The following is a 17605-nucleotide window of genomic DNA, read 5'->3' as shown; positions in this document are numbered from 1 at the left end:
CAGATCTGAGGTAACATCAGGTGAGGGCAGTGGTGAAATTTGAAAATTTTTGCCACCGGTTCTGTGGGCGTGGCTTGGTGGGCATGGTGTGGCTTGGTGGGTGTGGCTTGGTGGGTGTGGCTTGGTGGGTGTGGCTTGGTGGGTGTGGCAGGGGAATAACACTGCAAAATCTTCATTCCCACCCCACTCTGGGGCCAGTCAGAGGTGGCATTTGCCGGTTCTCTAAACTACTCAAAATTTCCGCTACCAGAATACAGAGTCCGTGCTTTTGCAGATGATTTGGTCATAATATTGGAACCTAGTATGGTTTTAAGGAATACGATTAATCAATATGGTCAAGTGTCTGGTTTTAAAATAAATTTAGGAAAAACAAAAATATTAGCTATAAATATGAATACTAAACAAAAGGAAGAACTAGGAGGGATGCTAGGATGTGAGGTAGTCAAAAAAGTCAAATATCTTGGGGTTAATATTTTAACCTCAAACGGGAAATTATATAAGCACAATTATGAACCACTTTGGCATAGTATACAGATAGAGATGAAAAAATGGGAGAAATTGCACTTATCTTTGCTGGGTAGGATAGCGGCAGTGAAAATGAACATCTTACCAAAATTTTTATTTCTCTTCCAAATGTTACCTATACTTAAAAAAGATGCGAATCTTTTAGAATGGCAGAAGGGTATCAACAAATTTGTATGGGCAGGAAAGAAGCCGAGGGTAAAGATGAAAATAATGCAAGATGTACGCGAGAGAGGAGGCTTGAAATTACCTAACCTAAAACTATATTATGATGCAGTGGCGCTATCTGCAATTAGTGATTGGACCCATTTAACCAACGATAGAATACTGAATATCGAGGGACACAGTCTGGTATATGGTTGGCATGCTTACTTGTTATTCAACAAAAAATTGGATAAGAATTTTAAAAGTCATATTTTAAGAAATGCTTTACTGCGGGTCTGGAAAAAATACCAATATAAACTAAATGACAAGATACCCATGTGGGCAATTCCTAGACATGCAATTGAAAATATGAATATAACACAAAAACAGGATAGAACTACCTACAGACAGCTTCTCACTTTGGAAAGGGGGGTACTACAATTAAAATCTTTAGAGATATTGAAAGAGGAGAAGGTAGTTCAAACATGGTTCCAGTATGGGCAATTACAGGCCAGGTGAAAAATAGACCAAAAAGTGGTTTTATCCAAGTTGAGGATAATTTGTTTAAACAAATAAGAGATCAAAGTTTAATGCATATAAAGAGGATATATAATGTACTAATACAGATGGATTCGGAAACAGAATTAGTTAAAGATTGTATGATAAAGTGGGCTCAAAATATTGAAGAACCAATAATGTTGGACACATGGGAAAAAATATGGGTAAGAAATGTGAAATTTACACAAGCACAAAACCTGAGAGAAAAATTTTATAAGATGTTCTATAGATGGCATTTAGATCCTAAAAAGCTGGCTTCTATGTATCCTAATGTACAGCCTAAATGTTGGAGGTGTGGTTCTCTCGATGCTACATATTTTCATATATGGTGGACCTGTCAAAAGGTTAAGGCATTTTGGATAAAAATGTGGTGGATTATGCAAAATATCTTTAAAAGAAGGATAAAGTTTACTCCTCAGTTATTTTTACTAGGTATATGTACTGACTTTACAGTGGTAGAGACTAACTTGGTTCTGCACCTAATAACGGCAGCAAGACTGTTGGTGGCGCAATACTGGAAGAAGGAAGACTTGCCTACAACTCAAGAATGGACATTGAAAGTTACAAACCTAGCCAAGATGGCTAAAATATCGGCATATCTTAAAGATCATTCAAATGAGAGATATAAACAAGACTGGAAAAAATGGATTGACTATATACAAAACAAATACAGGACTAAGAAATTCCAGATAGCCTACACTTAAGATCAGGAATAATTTAAACTGTTCAAAGTTAGTGCAACAGGAAGAAGCTGAGTTCAATGTAGAGATGTTATTAACTTCTTTTTTTATTATTTCTTTTGTCTCAATATATTTTAGACTGTGTTTGTTAAAAATCTATACTGTGTACGGGCTCTGGGAAGTCGGGGGGGGGGAAGGGAGGTTGGGTGTTAGGGGGGAGGATGGGGGGAGGGGGGATATATAGTATGTGTTAGATTTCAATGTAATGCGATTTCACATGTATACTGTTTCTCTTTAAGTTCACTGTAAAAATAGGACAAGCTGAATATATTGACATATAGTAGAAATACACCAAAGGGAGGAGTAGTGGGATAGAAGAAAGAGGGGTAGAGAGGGCGGGAGAGAGGATGGGAGGGAGAGAGGATGGGAGGGAGGGTGAGAAGGAAGGGAGGGAGTGGACTGGGAGAGAGAAGTGGTAGAGGGGGAGGGGAAGTAGGGTAGAGGGGAATGATGGAGGGAAGATGGAAAGTTGGAGGGGGGCAGAAGAAAGAGGTGTATGGAGGGTCGAAGAGGTATATTGGGTTTCTATTTTGGGGGGTATTGTTGATAAGAGGAATTGCTGTGTTTATTGTTTAATGTTGTATGGCCCCGGTTATGCACAATATATATGTGACTGTATGAAAATGAAAAATGGAAAATAAAAACACATTTTACTGAGAAACAAATTTCCGCTACCGATTCTCTAGAACCCATCAGAACCTGCTGGATTTCATCCTTGGGTGATGGTCACCAGGAGATGAAGTGCTGGTTGGGAGAGGGGGAGTTGCATGGATTTGTTGAGGGTCGGTGCAGACTCTGATTGGCTGCGTGGTTGATCTGGATTCTGAGGGGTTCATAGGCTGGGTGTAGGTCAGTGTGTCTGTTGTTGGAATTGCTTGTGGAGTGCCAGGCTTCGATAAACTCACGAGTGTGTGGTGGTGGGGGTAGTGGGGCCAATGATTTCTGTGTTGCTCCAATCGAACTGGTGCCGTTTGGTGTCGGTGTGGGTAGAGATTAAGGATTTGGTATCATGGCGTTTAGATTGCCAGCCGGTGTTTGCTGTTGTTGGTTGTAGTGCCAATTCCAAGTATATTTCTTACCAATGCAAGATCTCTTACTCACAAAATAAACGAATGAAGGCTACATATTGCAAAGACTAAATACATCAGGAACTGCTGTGTTTTGCTAATCACAGAAACTTGGCTTCATTCACTCATTCTGGATGCAGCTGTTGAGCTGGAAGGCTACATAGCTTACCGGCAGGACAGGAATAGTGAATCCGGCAAGAGCAGAGGGGGAGGTTTAAGCCTTTATGCGAACAAAAGCTTGTACCCTGAAGACAGCATTTCATTTCGTTGTACCATGTGCAATGACAACAAAGTAAACTAAACTAATACTTGGGAGGGCAGTCTTGAGATGACCAACATCTCCCTAGTCAAGCCTAGATGTGCAGAATTATGACTCAACCAACCTGTAACTTCTAGGTGGGGTCGGAGGGTTCTCTAGTAACTTCCTAAGCAAGGCGCAGATGTGATCCAGCACAACTTGGGCTTTGGTCTGATTGGGTCCCGCCTTGGTGAAATGGGCTACAACATGATACTTGGGAGGAGGGCCTTCTCCGTGCAGCGGGACCATCTTCCTGAGCTTTTCTGCAAGGGCTGCCTGTGGAGATGGAGAGAAAAGTAGAAAAAAAACCTTCAGTCACGGATTCTAGCCAAGATAAACCTTCCTTCCATAATCCCATCAAACCTGGAATTAAAGCGGCCAACCTCAAATACCAACCCAATCACTAGTCCTTCCTGGTTGGAGAATTTTCTCTTGGGGAGCATTTCAGTCCAAGTTTTATCAAAACACAAGGAGGCAAAAGTTCATCTCCCACAGAGGGGAATGAATATGCCTCAAGTTCTCCAACAAAACCCTTTGTCTCTCTTTTGTCCCCAAGTTTTTTTTTTTAAATAAAAATGTCAAATCATTGTATGAACAGTGTGGCACCTGGGCACCATGTATTCCAATACAAACAAAACCGATCAGATTGGATATTCAATTCAATCAATTTACCGTATTTTTCAGAGTATAAGACGCATGGGAGTATAAGATGCACCAAGGTTTTGAATAGGCATATTAGAAAAAAAAATTAAGAAAAGAAAGAAAAAAATCCCCAAAACGCCCCTTTTTTCGCAAAATGGGCCCGATTTTTTTGTCAAAAAAAGGTCATGCATAGTCTTTAGGAAGCTTGTAGAGTGATCTTAGGGGCTGGGAGGGGGGGAAGGAAAAAACCAGCTGTTTTTTGCCAAAAAGGGCGTGCATAGCCTTTAGGAGGCTTATACAGTGCTCCTGGGGGCTGGGGGGCGGGAAAATGAGCAAAAAATGGACCATTTTTCACTCATTTTTTCCCCTCCCCATCCCCCGAGAGCACTCTGGAAGCCTCCCAAAGGCTATGCCCAGCCATTTTTCCAAAGGGGGCGGTGTTTTGGGAGGCAAAAATGCTGTATTCAGTGTATAAGACACACCCAGATTTTCACTCTTTGAGGGAAGAAGGTGCATCTTATACTCCGAAAAATACGGTATATAATTCACATAATAATATAGATCTATATTAGATTACAATCTTTCATTATTTAATTATTCTATTTCTCATTATTACTTCCATTTTATCAAATACAAATGTAGTACATTAATATTCCCTTTATTTCTATCACTTAGTCTAGCTTTTAATCATATCACCCTATAAAAAACTTTTCCCTTCTTTCCAGACTAACTTTTGGCATACAACAACAAGGTTAGCCATCACTGCTATATATTAAGTTTCCATATCTCCATATCTTGTTCCAAGTTCTCCAGATCTCCCCACTGCTTCAACCTTCCCTTTGTGCTCACCAAAAAAACTGTCTTTCCCTGGCCAGGTTCACCGCTCACAACATAAAGCTTGCCACCACGCATCTGAGCTGCTGTGGTATTCAGAAGCTTCGTCCGGGCACAAAATCTCCTTTGCTGAGATTCCTGGAAAGATTCTTGCAGAGTGTTTCCTTCTTCTTCCTTTGAACCTGTTGGGAGTTCAGATTCACCTCCCTAAGTTGAGAGACGAGAGAAATAAAGCTCAGTTTATTTCTGAATAAACTTTCTTGACAAGCTCAACTATAGCAGAGCTTTGAAAGAGTCTTGATACTTCTCTGAGCTTGATTGATGATACAGTGCAGTTCAGTTCAACTGCTTGGAAATTCATCGAATTTGGTACTCAATGCCTTTTGATGAGAAAATTTTGCCCCGGTACTTGTTGTTTGTTTGATATTCAACGTGCAAGCTAGAACTCGTCGGTGTTCTTTGCCTCATGACCCGCTATCATTTCCAGCAAATCAGAGGCTGGCATGTTAGTCATATGGTAACTATTTTCCTGTGTACATCCCCTTGAAGTCTTAGATTACCTTCTGTGATCACTTTGTGTATTTTTTCCTTTTTTTCCTCATCAATACAGATGAAGCAGTGGTGAAATTCAATTTTTTTACTACCGGTTCTATGGGCATGGCTTGGTGGGCGTGGTGTGGCTTGGTGCATGTGGCAAGGGAAGGATACCACAAAATCTACATTCCCTCCCCACTCTGGGGCCAGCCAGAGGTGGCAATTTGCCAGTTCTCTGAACTACTCAAAATTTCCACTACCGGTTCTCCAGAACTTGCTGGATTTCACTCCTGAGACAAAGTGAAGCTTTTATTTTATTTAATCTAAGTATGTATTAATTTGTAGTGATATACAATCCTATCCTATCTCAGGTAGTGATATACAATCCTATTTTTTTACATATTGTCCCAAAATGTGCACTGCCTTTGGTTTGAGAGTTAAATCAAATTTATTTACATTGTTCCTTATGGAAAATTTTGTTTGCTACTCATTGTTTTTGGTACTCATCGTGCCTCCCGGAGCCAATTATGGACAAGTACCGAGGTACCACTATACCTAGTTTGGGTAATGAAACATTTGCAAGAAAACAACCAAGTTCGGAGAGCGCCAAGGAACCCTTATTTCAACCCCAAGATATAAATATTTCCTTTATTGGTAAAAAAAATAGTAGATACTTCAATGAAGTGGTTCTGGAGGCATTTCCACACATCCTGCAAGACTCTGTGGCCAAAATCTTCAAGGCCTTTCACAAAAGGCTGGCCTTGGGCAACTCCACCCCACTGACAGCCATAGCTAGAAAAAAAAAAGGGCCAGGTTAGGGCACATTACAGGTAGTTCTCAACTTACAACCATTCATTCAAAGTTACAACGGCACTGAAAAAAATGACTTATGACCATTTTTCACACTTACAACCTTTGCAACACACTTACAACCTATGGTCACACAATCAGAATTCAGAGGCTTGGCAACTGGCATGTACTTATGACGGTTGCAGTGTCCAAGGGTCATGTGATCAGCCTTGAAGAGCCACGGTGGCGTAGTGGTGAGAGTGTAGTACTGCAGGCTACTTCTGCTGATCGCCGGCTTCCTGCAGTTTGGCAGTTCGAATCTCACCAGGCTGAAAGTTATCTCAGCCTTCCATCGTCCCGTGGTGGGTAAAATGAGGACACACATTGTTGGGAGGCCAATAAGCTGACTCTAAGCCGCTTAGAGAGGGTTGTAAAAACACTATGAAGTGGCATATAAGTCTAAGTGCTATTCCTATTTTTGCGACCTTCTGACATGCAAAGTCAATAAGGAAGCCAGATCCACTTAACAACCGTGTCAATAACTTAACAACTGCACTGATCGACTTAACAGCTGTGGCAAGAAAAGTCATAACATAGGACAAAATTCCCTTCACTGTCTCACTTAGCAACAAAAACGTTGGGCTCGGTTGTGGTCGTTAATTCGAGGAGCACCTATATGTTCTCCCTCTTACTCGGCAGCTACCCCAGTTGTACATACACAATTGTCACATCCTTTACCTGCTAAAGGCAGCCAAGCTCCCATGTTTCCTGAGATGTTCCTTCAAATCAGACATGCGTTGGGCAGCTTCTTCTGATTCAGCTCCAAAATCTTTCTTCCACGCTTCTGGTACGGAGCTGAGAAGGGCGAGACAAACAGACTGCTCAAAATGTATGATTAAGACAATCCACCTTCTGTGAGAATTGCTGTTGAGGTTAAAAAGCAGCATTTGAAGGTGTGGAAAAGAATGTTCTGACTGAGGCTTCCCGATAGCATGCAGCAAGCTCCTTGTCCCAAGACAAAAACTCCTTTTATTAATTGACTGTGAATTCTGCTCATTCACATACAGCAAAGTCTTTCGAGGGAAGATTTACAGTCACAGACCTCATCTGGCTTGGAGAGCTACCAGACCGGGAGGGGCCCATTCATCGTCCACCTGTGGCTTTACTCCCAAGTCGACCCCTGTTCTTTAGCTGTTCCCTTCATCTGGCAACTGCTCATGTGCACAGGCTCCAGCTGTTCATCTGCCTCACTGATGTCTGGCTCTGAAGGCAGCTGATAACTGGCATATGGCTCTGGCCCCATCTCTGCCTCCGACACAAAGCCTTCCCCAGACTCCAGGACTGGCCCATGTCCCTCCCCAACCTCCTCACTGTCAGAATCTGCTGCGGGCCACAACAAAGAACTGGAGGCAATGGGTAATGTTATCAATCTGGTGCCACAGTGGTTAGAATGCAGCATTGCAGGCAAAACTCCGCCTATCACCTGGTGTTCGATCCTGACAGGAAGGTTGATTCAGCCTTCCATTCTTCCGAGGTCTGTAAAATGAGGACCCAGATTGTTGGGGGCAATAAGCTGACTCTGTAAACTGTACAGAGAGTGCTGTACAGCTCTATTAGATTTTATTGTCACTTTAAATGAACACTTATCAGCACATATTAAAATGATATTTTGTTGCACACAGCTCTGATACGGTCACCACTTCCAATATATTCTGCATAAACATGACAAAAATAAGAAAGAAAGAAAGAAAGAAAGAAAGAAAGAAAGAAAGAAAGAAAGAAAGAAAGAAAGAAAGAAAGAAGGGAAGGAGGAAAGGAAGGAAGGAAGGAAGGAAAGAAAGAAAGAAAGAAAGAAAGAAAGAAAGAAAGAGAAAGAAAGAAAGAAAGAAAGAAAGAGGGAGGGAGGACAGGAAGGAAGGAAGGAAAGAAAGGAAAGAAAGAGGGAAGGAAGGGGAGGGAAGGAAAGGAAGGAAAGGAAGGAAGGAAGGAGAGGAAGGAAGGAAAGAAAGAAAGAGGGAGAAAAGGAAGGAAAGAAAGAAAGAAAAAAGAGAGAGAGGGAGGGAGGGGGAGGGAAGGAAGGAAGGAAGAAAGGAAGGAAAGGAAGGAAGGAAGGAATGTGTTCCTTCTAGTGCCTACAAATATATCCTTTTTATTAAGTACGTGGATTAGATTTAAGTAACAATAGCAATAAGATTTATATACTCTGCGCCCTAGGGCTTTGTAGTATTTTCCGGGCAGTTTACAAGATCAGCATATTGTCCCCAAAAATCTGGCTCCTCATTTTATTGAGAATGGAAGGTTGTGGAGCCACATCAAACTCCAGGCTGTGGTCACAGCTAGCCTGCAGTGCTGCATTCTAACCACTGTGCCACCAGGCCTTCTAGTAAGTGGAAAGGTGCTCGTAGCATCTGCAAATTAGTTGAGAGGAATTATTTACCCAAGAAAGTCAGGCTCTCGTACATAGAAGAATGCCCTAGATTCTGCTGTGGGGTCATGGTTGCCATTCAGGAATTGAACAGCCTCCAGCTCGGTGATGGAGCGGCCTGATGGGTATGTTTTCACCTGCAGAGAGAATATTTAAACAGTAGTTTTTATTCTGAGAACTTTCTCAACAGTTGTTGTTTTCTTCTTTGGTCACATTTAGCTCTAGTTAAACCTTGATTCTCTTAATTTTCTGCCTTTCCTGTCAACACTCATTAAGGCGATTAATTAGGCCCACAATGCTATCTCATATCTAAGTATATTTACCCATGATATAAAACTGTAGTATTATTAGCCTTCTCATCTTCTCTACTACCCCCCTTATTGGTATAATTATTATGATTATTATTACTCTGTTGCTTTGCATGTACACCTGGCCAAATAAACTCACCTGTCCTGTCCTGTCCTGTTCTACCCTAGGGTGGGGTAGGATAGAATAGAGTGTAGGGTAGAGTAACCCTACCCTACCCTACTCTACCCTACATTCTACTCTACCCTACATTCTACTCTACCCTACACTCTATCTACTCTACTCTACACAACTCAACTCTACTCAACTCTTCTCTACTCTACGCTACCCTATCCTACCCTACCTTACCCTACTCTATTCTACTCTGCCTCTATGTTATGGACCTTGTCCTAACAACTGTTGGGGCCACAAAATCCCACCAGACCTGTCTGCTTGTAAAACCCAAATTATGCAAATCTCTGCTAATGTGACACACACATCCCAATAGGCAAATGCTAAATCACTACTTTCTTCACATCCAATTGATGCTTATTTTCTTGTTCCTTTGGGAAAGGAAGTTTTCATTTAGCACCTTCTCCGATTAGTGTTTCTCAACCTCGGCAAATTTCAGATGTGCGGACTTCAACTCCCAGAATTCCCACCCATCTTAAAGTCATTGAGATAGAGAAACACTATTCTGGATCATCAACAGCCCAGACATTGGCTGTGGAATTCTGGAGTTGAAATCCATGCATTTAGCTTCTAAAATTGAGAAATACTATTCTGGATCAACAACAGGATGTTGGCTGGGGAATTCTGGGAGTTGAAGTCGATGCATTTTAAAGTCGTCGCTGAGATTGAGAAACATTGTTCTGGACCATCAACAATCCAAATGCTGACTGGGGATTCTGGAAGTTGAAATCCATGCATTAATTTCTGAGGTCAAGAAACATTCTTCTGGATCATCAACATCCCAAGATTCACATCAGTATCATCTCTCACCCATTCATACTGCGGCTCCTCCGGCAAGGAAGTCTCCTTCGGGACCTGTCCGTAGCGCTGTCCAAGAATTCCAATGAAAAGGTCGCTCCGGGAGACTTCGGACAGACACAATTCCACCTGCCTAAAGAAAGAGACCTTGGTGACTCTCTCATCCCATTCCTCAGTTTGGCTTCAATCCCATCCCCTTCCTAGATGTACATGAGGACATCCAGGCAGGAGGACTGTTTTTAACAGGAATTGGTCTCTCAGCACATCACAGAATGTTGTGCTTCTTTATTTGCAGAATAATAATTTCAAAAGAGACTTCAAGAGTCTAATGGAATGTGTGAATGACCGTGAGGGCCAAGGGGAAGATATGTTGCCTAGGAAACAATCAGACAAGAGAGGCAGGAGACCTCCTAACAGATCAATGGTCAGAGGAAGAAATTTAGAAAGGACCGATCGTAATTGTTCAAGTAGTTAGAAATGGAGGCACTTTTCCTATCTTCAAAGCAGGGGTGAAATTCAGCAGCTTCTAACAGGTTCTGGAGAACCGGTAACAGAAATTTTGAGTAGTGGGAAGAACTGGGAAATACCACTGTTAAATCCCCTAGAAGGATGAGGCAGGAGGCGTCTAAGGTGAGTTAAACACAACTGTTTATTAACAGGGCATTCACAAGCGATAGAGAAGTAGACCAGCACCACGTCCCTGCTTGACAGCTATTTATACAGAGCTGTCAAGCAGGGAGACCAATAGCCGTGCGTTTGACAGCCCGGGCACAGCAGGTCGCACCTGATTGTTTCCGGCGCGCCTGGCTGTTGCCGAGCTGTCATTCGTAAGTCCGAGGACTTAACATCTCTTCCCCCCCCCAGCGAGGGCGCATGTGTCAAAGTGACGCATGTATACACTTGCAGGTAGGCGGGCGGATGGCGGACACGCCCAGAACGCCTCAGTTGAAGAGGCAGCGCTGGAGAGGTAAGACGTCCCCATAGTAGTTCCTCCCTGGATGGAGTGGAGCTCTGGGTGACATCACTGCGGCCTAGGCCAAGAGGCGGAATCCTCGGAAAAGGTAGGCCGGGCAAAGGGGGCGTAGCTTGGGCCGGCGGGTTTCTTTGAACAGGCCGGTTGGCGGCCTGGGGGTTTGGGAGGCCTGACAACGGAAGGCCTAACTGGGCGGAACGAGGGAGAGCGAGGGCGGATTGAGCTGCGGCAAAGGGGTGCTGAGTCCCGGCGCCCGGGCAGGGAAGGCCTGACTCGGGGAAGGCTATTGATGAAGTGTCTTGCGGAAACAGTGGCAGATCCGGGGAAGGCTGCAAGACGTCGGCGGCTGGCCTCTGCATGTCGGATTGACTGGAGGCCTCTGGAGGGTGGCGGCGCCTCAGTTGATCCAGGTAGCGCCGCTACGCGCAGCCATCGGGTAGGTGGACCTGTAGGAACAGGGGCCGGTTACATCAGTAACGGTGGCAGGCATCCACCAGGGGTCCCCTGAGTAGTTCCGGGCCCACACCATATCCCCCACAGCAAAAGAACAGGAGGGGTGCCCAGGTTGCCAGGCTGAATTCCTGAATAGAGGGGGTGTAGTCTATCCAGGGTGGTCCGCAGATGCCGACCCATCAACAACTCCGTGGGGCTTTGCTGTGTGAGGGGGCAAGGGGTGGAGTGCTGAGCCATTAGGTAAGCATCCACCTTTGCCTGCCAGTCGCCATGGTCCAAACGGCCCAAAGCCTCCTTGTGACCGCCGTGTGGCGGATCCACAGCGACCAGGAATACCTGGCCGTGGAAGGGACCCGCAAAATCAAGGTGAAGGCGGGACCAGGGCCCACAAGGCACCTCCCACTCCCAGGAGGAGGCAGAGGGGGGAGTTGGGTGGGCTCGCACCTCCCTACCCAGGCCTCGATGTCATCATCCAAGCAGGGCCACCAGACATAACTCCAGGCCAGAGCTTTCATGTGTGCCACCCCAGGGTGGTCTGCATGGAGATGCTGGAGGACCTGGTAACGGAGGGCAGAAGGGATGACCACCCGGTCACCCCACAATAGGCAACCGCAGTGGAGTGACAGCTCCAGCTGATGAGTTTTAAAGGGGCGGCACTCCGGAGAGACGCCCCCTGTAGGCCAGCCCCTCAGGACCCATGCCATAACCTGGGAGAGGACAGGGTCAGCTTTTGAGTGGGCGGCCACATCAGTGGCAGAGAGAGGAAGGTCCAACTCGGCAATGGAGAGGACAGACAGATATGGGACCGGCTGCGGGTCAGTGCAGGGAAGGGGGCAGCGGCTGAGGGCATCAGCATGCCCTAGCTGCTTGCCCGGACAGGGCTGTACAAAGGGGGGGCGCTTTCTATGGAAGGGTGCTTCTCCGTGTACGTCGTGAAAACCACTAAGGCACTGGTTTTGTTTTTCAAGCAGAGGAATTGCAACACAGCTTGAGCCATAAACACGTCCATTTCGCTGCGATATCCCTTGGTGGAGGAATATTCTACCAACATATTTGCGCAACCTTCACCGTCTGTCGAGTGCAGGAAGTAATAGCGAGATTCACAATACTTCTGCTCTTTCCATAACGTGATAGCCAACAACTGGTGTAGTTTTGATGTCCCAGCTAAGCTCGTAAACAGGTCTCGGGGCCGGGAAGGAGCGGGCCGTCCCGAACATCTCGGGGCCACAGGCACTGAGGAAGAAGCTGCACTTCCAAGCCTGCGAATACCCCTGCCGGTTATTAGCTATAAGAAAGCATTCAAAACGCTTCAGGAAGGCAGCCCATGATTCGCCGGCAGTCCCGAACAGAGCGAACGGAGGCATTGCGGCCATAGCTAGATGCCGTTTAAACTGTAGCGAGACGCGGCTAGAATTGTCCGGCAGTACGGAGCGCCTAACAGACTAAGTTTGTTTGCCTCTGTAGGTTGTAGCTCAGAGCCAAGATCCCACCAGCTCGTTGCCAGTGTTAAATCCCCTAGAAGGATGAGGCAGGAGGCGTCTGAGGGGAGTTAAACACAACTGTTTATTAACAAGACATTCATAAGCGATAGAGGAGTACACCGGAACCCCCTCCCTGCTTGACAGCTATTTATACGGAGCTGTCAAGCAGGGAGACCAATAGCCGCGCGTTTGACAGCCCACACACAGCAGGTCGCACCTGATTTGTTCCGGCGCGCCTGGCTGTTGCCGAGCTGTCATTCATAAGTCCGAGGACTTAACAACCACCTCTGGCTTGCTCCAGAGTGGGGAGGGAATGGAGATTTTGCAGTATCCTTCCCCCGTCACACCCACCAAGCCATGCCCACAGAACCAGTAGTAAAAAAAAATTGAATTTCACTGCTGCTTCAAAGGCAGCCCTGGGCAGAGCGTATTACAGTAGTCTAACCCAGTGAACCTTCAGGATCGCGGAAACCCTTTCAGGAATTAATGAAGTCACAAATACTTTAAAATATCTCTGATTAATTAAAAACACAGAAACATAGGAAAAACTGATGTCATAAACAAGAGATGGTGCTCTAACAAGTCTACCCTTCGAGTTTGTTTTTGGATTCTTTCTTATTTATTTTTATTATTTGTCCATTTTATTATTTTTCTATTTTTATTTATTTTATTTTTGTGGCAAAAGAACACTAAGCATATTTAAACTCAGTTTAATGATGATCAACCAACTACCTCCGCTGGAAGTTGGTTCCAAGCTTCCACCACTCTTTCTGTGAAGTCATACTATCTAATATTATTTTTGAACTTACCTCCTGCTGTCAGTTTGAGCTTATGCCCCTGGTACTCTTGATTTTTGCTTAACAATTAATTTATACTGTAGTAATTATTGATAGGTATAACCCACATAAGCCAAAGGTTCAGTGGTGGTATTCAAATAATGTAACAACCGGTTCTCTGCCATAATGGAGTAGGCGGGGCACAGTGGTCATGTGACTGGGTGGGGGTGGCCAACTCAGTGTCACTCATGTCGATGGGCGCTTCGCCTTAGCTGTTACAATGGTAATAAGGGTTAACTGGAGAGGCAGTTTCTGTAAGCTGGACAATAAAGATTAGGCTAGAAACAACACCAGAATGTTTCCTTTCTGCCTTCTTTACAGGATTAGCCCTGGAAAGTGGAAAAAAACAAAGTGATATTTCTTCCAACAATCGGTTCTCCGAACTGCTTAGAAAATTAACAACCAGTTCTCCCGAATAGGTGCGAACTGGCTGAATCCCATCACTGCAAAGGTTTTTGTGGTTCACTGTCTGGTCAGAGTATATTTATAGATTGGAATAGGGAAGAAGGTCAGCCAATGAATAGACGTGGCAACTGGATCAGCCAATAAGTGCTGTTTGGAAACTGAAACAGTATTTGCTGGAGACAGCAAGGAGCCTGGCGTAGCTTAGTTTAACTTCTGTGCTAAAGCAGCAAACTAGTCTGCTGCTGGAACTGAAAAACCATGCTTGTGTGTTTGCTTGTACTCTCTATCATGTTAGACAAACCATTCTTGGTATTGTATATGTGTCTTATGTGTTATTATGTACATAAAGACAAGCTTATGAATCCTGCTGCATCAGTTACCGATTTATCAATGGTGGTTTCAAAAACATTTGGAACCTCTTCTGTAGGCATGGCCTGCTTTGTGCTGTATATGTGACTGAGTGGGAGTGGCTTGCCGGCCATGTGACCGGGTGGGAGTGGCTTGCCAGCCATGTGACCGGGTGGGGGTGGCTTGGCAGTTATGTGACCGGGTGGGAGTGGCTTGCCAGTCATGTGACTGGGTGATAGTGGCCAAGACTGTGTCACTGAATTCTTTGCCCCAATGGATGATCTACAAAAAGATATAAAAGAGGAAATTTATTATTTTTGTGAAATTACTACTTAAATAAAATTAAAATAAGTACAAAAACCAATAAAAGACCTACTTACAGAAGGAAGATGACTGTCCTTGCCAGTCTTCAATATCACTGACTCCAATGAATGGCCTGCACAAAGAAGAGACACAGAAACGAACTCTTCCATTGCATGCACTGCATTAGGATGAAACAAGCACACAAAATAATAGAAAAGCAAGATTACTGTCATTTTCTCCATCTTCTGCACCACCACCTCACCACCTTGCTTCAATAACCTGCACAAAGAAGAGACACACAAAGGAAGACTTTAATCGCTTGCACTTACTATATTAAGGATGAATCCAGCATAAACAGCAATAAAGACAGCTACTTACAGAGGGAAGATTATTGCTTTGCTGGACTTCTGCACCCTACCACCTTACTCCAATAACTTGCACAAAGAGACACAAAAAAGAGGAGTTTAATCGCATGCACTGCATTAGGATGAAACAAGTACAAAAAATAATAGAAATTGAAGATTACTGTCCTTTTCTCCATCTTCTGCACCACCACCTCACCACTTTGCTCCAATAACCTACACAAAGAAGAGACACAGAAAGGAAGACTTTAATCGCTTGCACTTACTATATTAAGGATGAATCCAGCATAAACAGCAATAAAGACAGCTACTTACAGAGGGAAGATTATTGCTTTGCTGGACTTCTGCACCCTACCACCTTACTCCAATAACTTGCACAAAGAGACACAAAAAAGAGGAGTTTAATCGCATGCACTGCATTAGGATGAAACAAGTACAAAAAATAATAGAAATTGAAGATTACTGTCCTTTTCTCCATCTTCTGCACCACCACCTCACCACTTTGCTCCAATAACCTACACAAAGAAGAGACACAGAAAGGAAGACTTTAATCGCTTGAACTTATTATATTAAGGATGAATCCAGCATAAACAGCAATAAAGACAGCTACTTACAGAGGGAAGATTATTGCTTTGCTGGACTTCTGCACCCTACCACCTTACTCCAATAACTTGCACAAAGAGACACAAAAAAGAGGAGTTTAATCGCATGCACTGCATTAGGATGAAACAAGTACAAAAAATAATAGAAATTGAAGATTACTGTCCTTTTCTCCATCTTCTGCATCACCACCTCACCACTTTGCTCCAATAACCTACACAAAGAAGAGACACAGAAAGGAAGACTTTAATCGCTTGAACTTATTATATTAAGGATGAATCCAGCATAAACAGCAATAAAGACAGCTACTTACAGAGGGAAGATTATTGCTTTGCTGGACTTCTGCACCCTACCACCTTACTCCAATAACTTGCACAAAGAGACACAAAAAAGAGGAGTTTAATCGCATGCACTGCATTAGGATGAAACAAGTACAAAAAATAATAGAAATTGAAGATTACTGTCCTTTTCTCCATCTTCTGCACCACCACCTCACCACTTTGCTCCAATAACCTACACAAAGAAGAGACACAGAAAGGAAGACTTTAATCGCTTGCACTTACTATATTAAGGATGAATCCAGCATAAACAGCAATAAAGACAGCTACTTACAGAGGGAAGATTACTGCCTTGATGGACTTCTGCACCCTCCCTTACTCCAATAACCTGCACAAAGAGATACAGAAAAGAGGAGTTTAATCGCATGCACTGCATTAGGATGAAACAAGTACAAAAAATAATAGAAATTGAAGATTACTGTCCTTTTCTCCATCTTCTGCACCACCACCTCACCACTTTGCTCCAATAACCTACACAAAGAAGAGACACAGAAAGGAAGACTTTAATCGCTTGCACTTACTATATTAAGGATGAATCCAGCATAAACAGCAATAAAGACAGCTACTTACAGAGGGAAGATTACTGCCTTGATGGACTTCTGCACCCTCCCTTACTCCAATAACCTGCACAAAGAAACACAGAAAAGAGAACTTTAATCGCATGCACTGCATTAGGATGAAACAAGTACAAAAAATAATGGAAATTGAAGATTACTGTCCTTTTCTCCATCTTCTGCACCACCACCTCACCACATTGCTCCAATAACCTGCACAAAGAAGAGACACAGAAAGGAAGACTTTAATCACTTGCACTTACTATATTAAGGATGAATCCAGCATAAACAGCATTAAAGACAACTACTTACAGAGGGAAGATTACTGCCTTGCTGGACTTCTGTACCCCCCCCCCCCTTACTCCAATAACCTGCACAAAGAGACACAGAAAAGAGGACTTTAATCGCATGCACTGCATTAGGATGAAACAAGCACACAAAATAATAGAAAAGAAAGGTTACTGTCCTTTTGTGTGTTGGAGTCACCCCCTGATCACCTTTCTCCAATGAATGGCCTGCACAAAGAGATACAGAAAGGAAGACTTTAATTGCTTTACTACTATATTAAGGATGAAACAAGAACACAAAGTAATAAAACATCTACTTACATAGGAAAAATGATTGCCCTACCGGTCATACTCTGTTGCCTCTTCATCCTGTTAAATAATACTAACTGCAGAAGAAATAAAACAACATTGGACTCGATTGTGGTTGTAAACTGAGGACTACACTATAGGTAACACAAGGGACCTGCAGCAGGATTCATAAGCTTCTCTTTATATACATAATAACACATAAGACACATATACAATACCAAGAATGGTTTGTCTAACATGGTAGAGATTACAAGCAAACACACAAGCATGGTTTTTCAGTTCCAGCAGCAGATTAGTTTGCTGCTTTAGCACAGAAGTTAAACTAAGCTACGCCAGGCTCCTTGCTGTCTCCAGCAAATACTGTTTCAGTTTCCAAACAGCGCTTATTGGCTGATCCAGTTCCCACGTCTATTCATTGGCTGACCTCCTTCCCTATTCCAATCTATGAATATACTCTGACCAGACAGTGAACCACAAAAACCTTTGCAGTGATGGGATTCAACCAATTCGCACCTATTCGGGAGAAAT

General features: G+C 43.7%; 1 protein-coding gene across 2 annotated transcripts in view; it reads right to left on the bottom strand.

The window, feature by feature from the left end:
* Window positions 1-17605, bottom strand: part of TEP1 (telomerase associated protein 1) — a 174783-nt gene that overhangs the window by 62360 nt on the left and 94818 nt on the right. For both annotated transcript variants that reach the window (XM_032237579.1, XM_032237580.1), the window contains exons 23-28: window positions 9841-9961; window positions 8566-8690; window positions 6867-6983; window positions 6014-6131; window positions 4821-5012; window positions 3415-3605 (exon numbers count right to left, since the gene is read on the bottom strand). In XM_032237579.1, the coding sequence (XP_032093470.1) occupies window positions 3415-3605; window positions 4821-5012; window positions 6014-6131; window positions 6867-6983; window positions 8566-8690; window positions 9841-9961 (864 nt within the window). The remainder of the gene's footprint in view (window positions 1-3414; window positions 3606-4820; window positions 5013-6013; window positions 6132-6866; window positions 6984-8565; window positions 8691-9840; window positions 9962-17605) is intronic.

Source organism: Thamnophis elegans, chromosome Z (genome assembly GCF_009769535.1).
Source record: "Thamnophis elegans isolate rThaEle1 chromosome Z, rThaEle1.pri, whole genome shotgun sequence".
In the NCBI taxonomy this organism is placed as follows: Eukaryota; Metazoa; Chordata; class Lepidosauria; order Squamata; family Colubridae; genus Thamnophis; species Thamnophis elegans.
The sequence above is the reverse complement of the archived record's forward strand: the minus strand, read 5'-3'. Positions and strand labels throughout refer to the sequence as shown.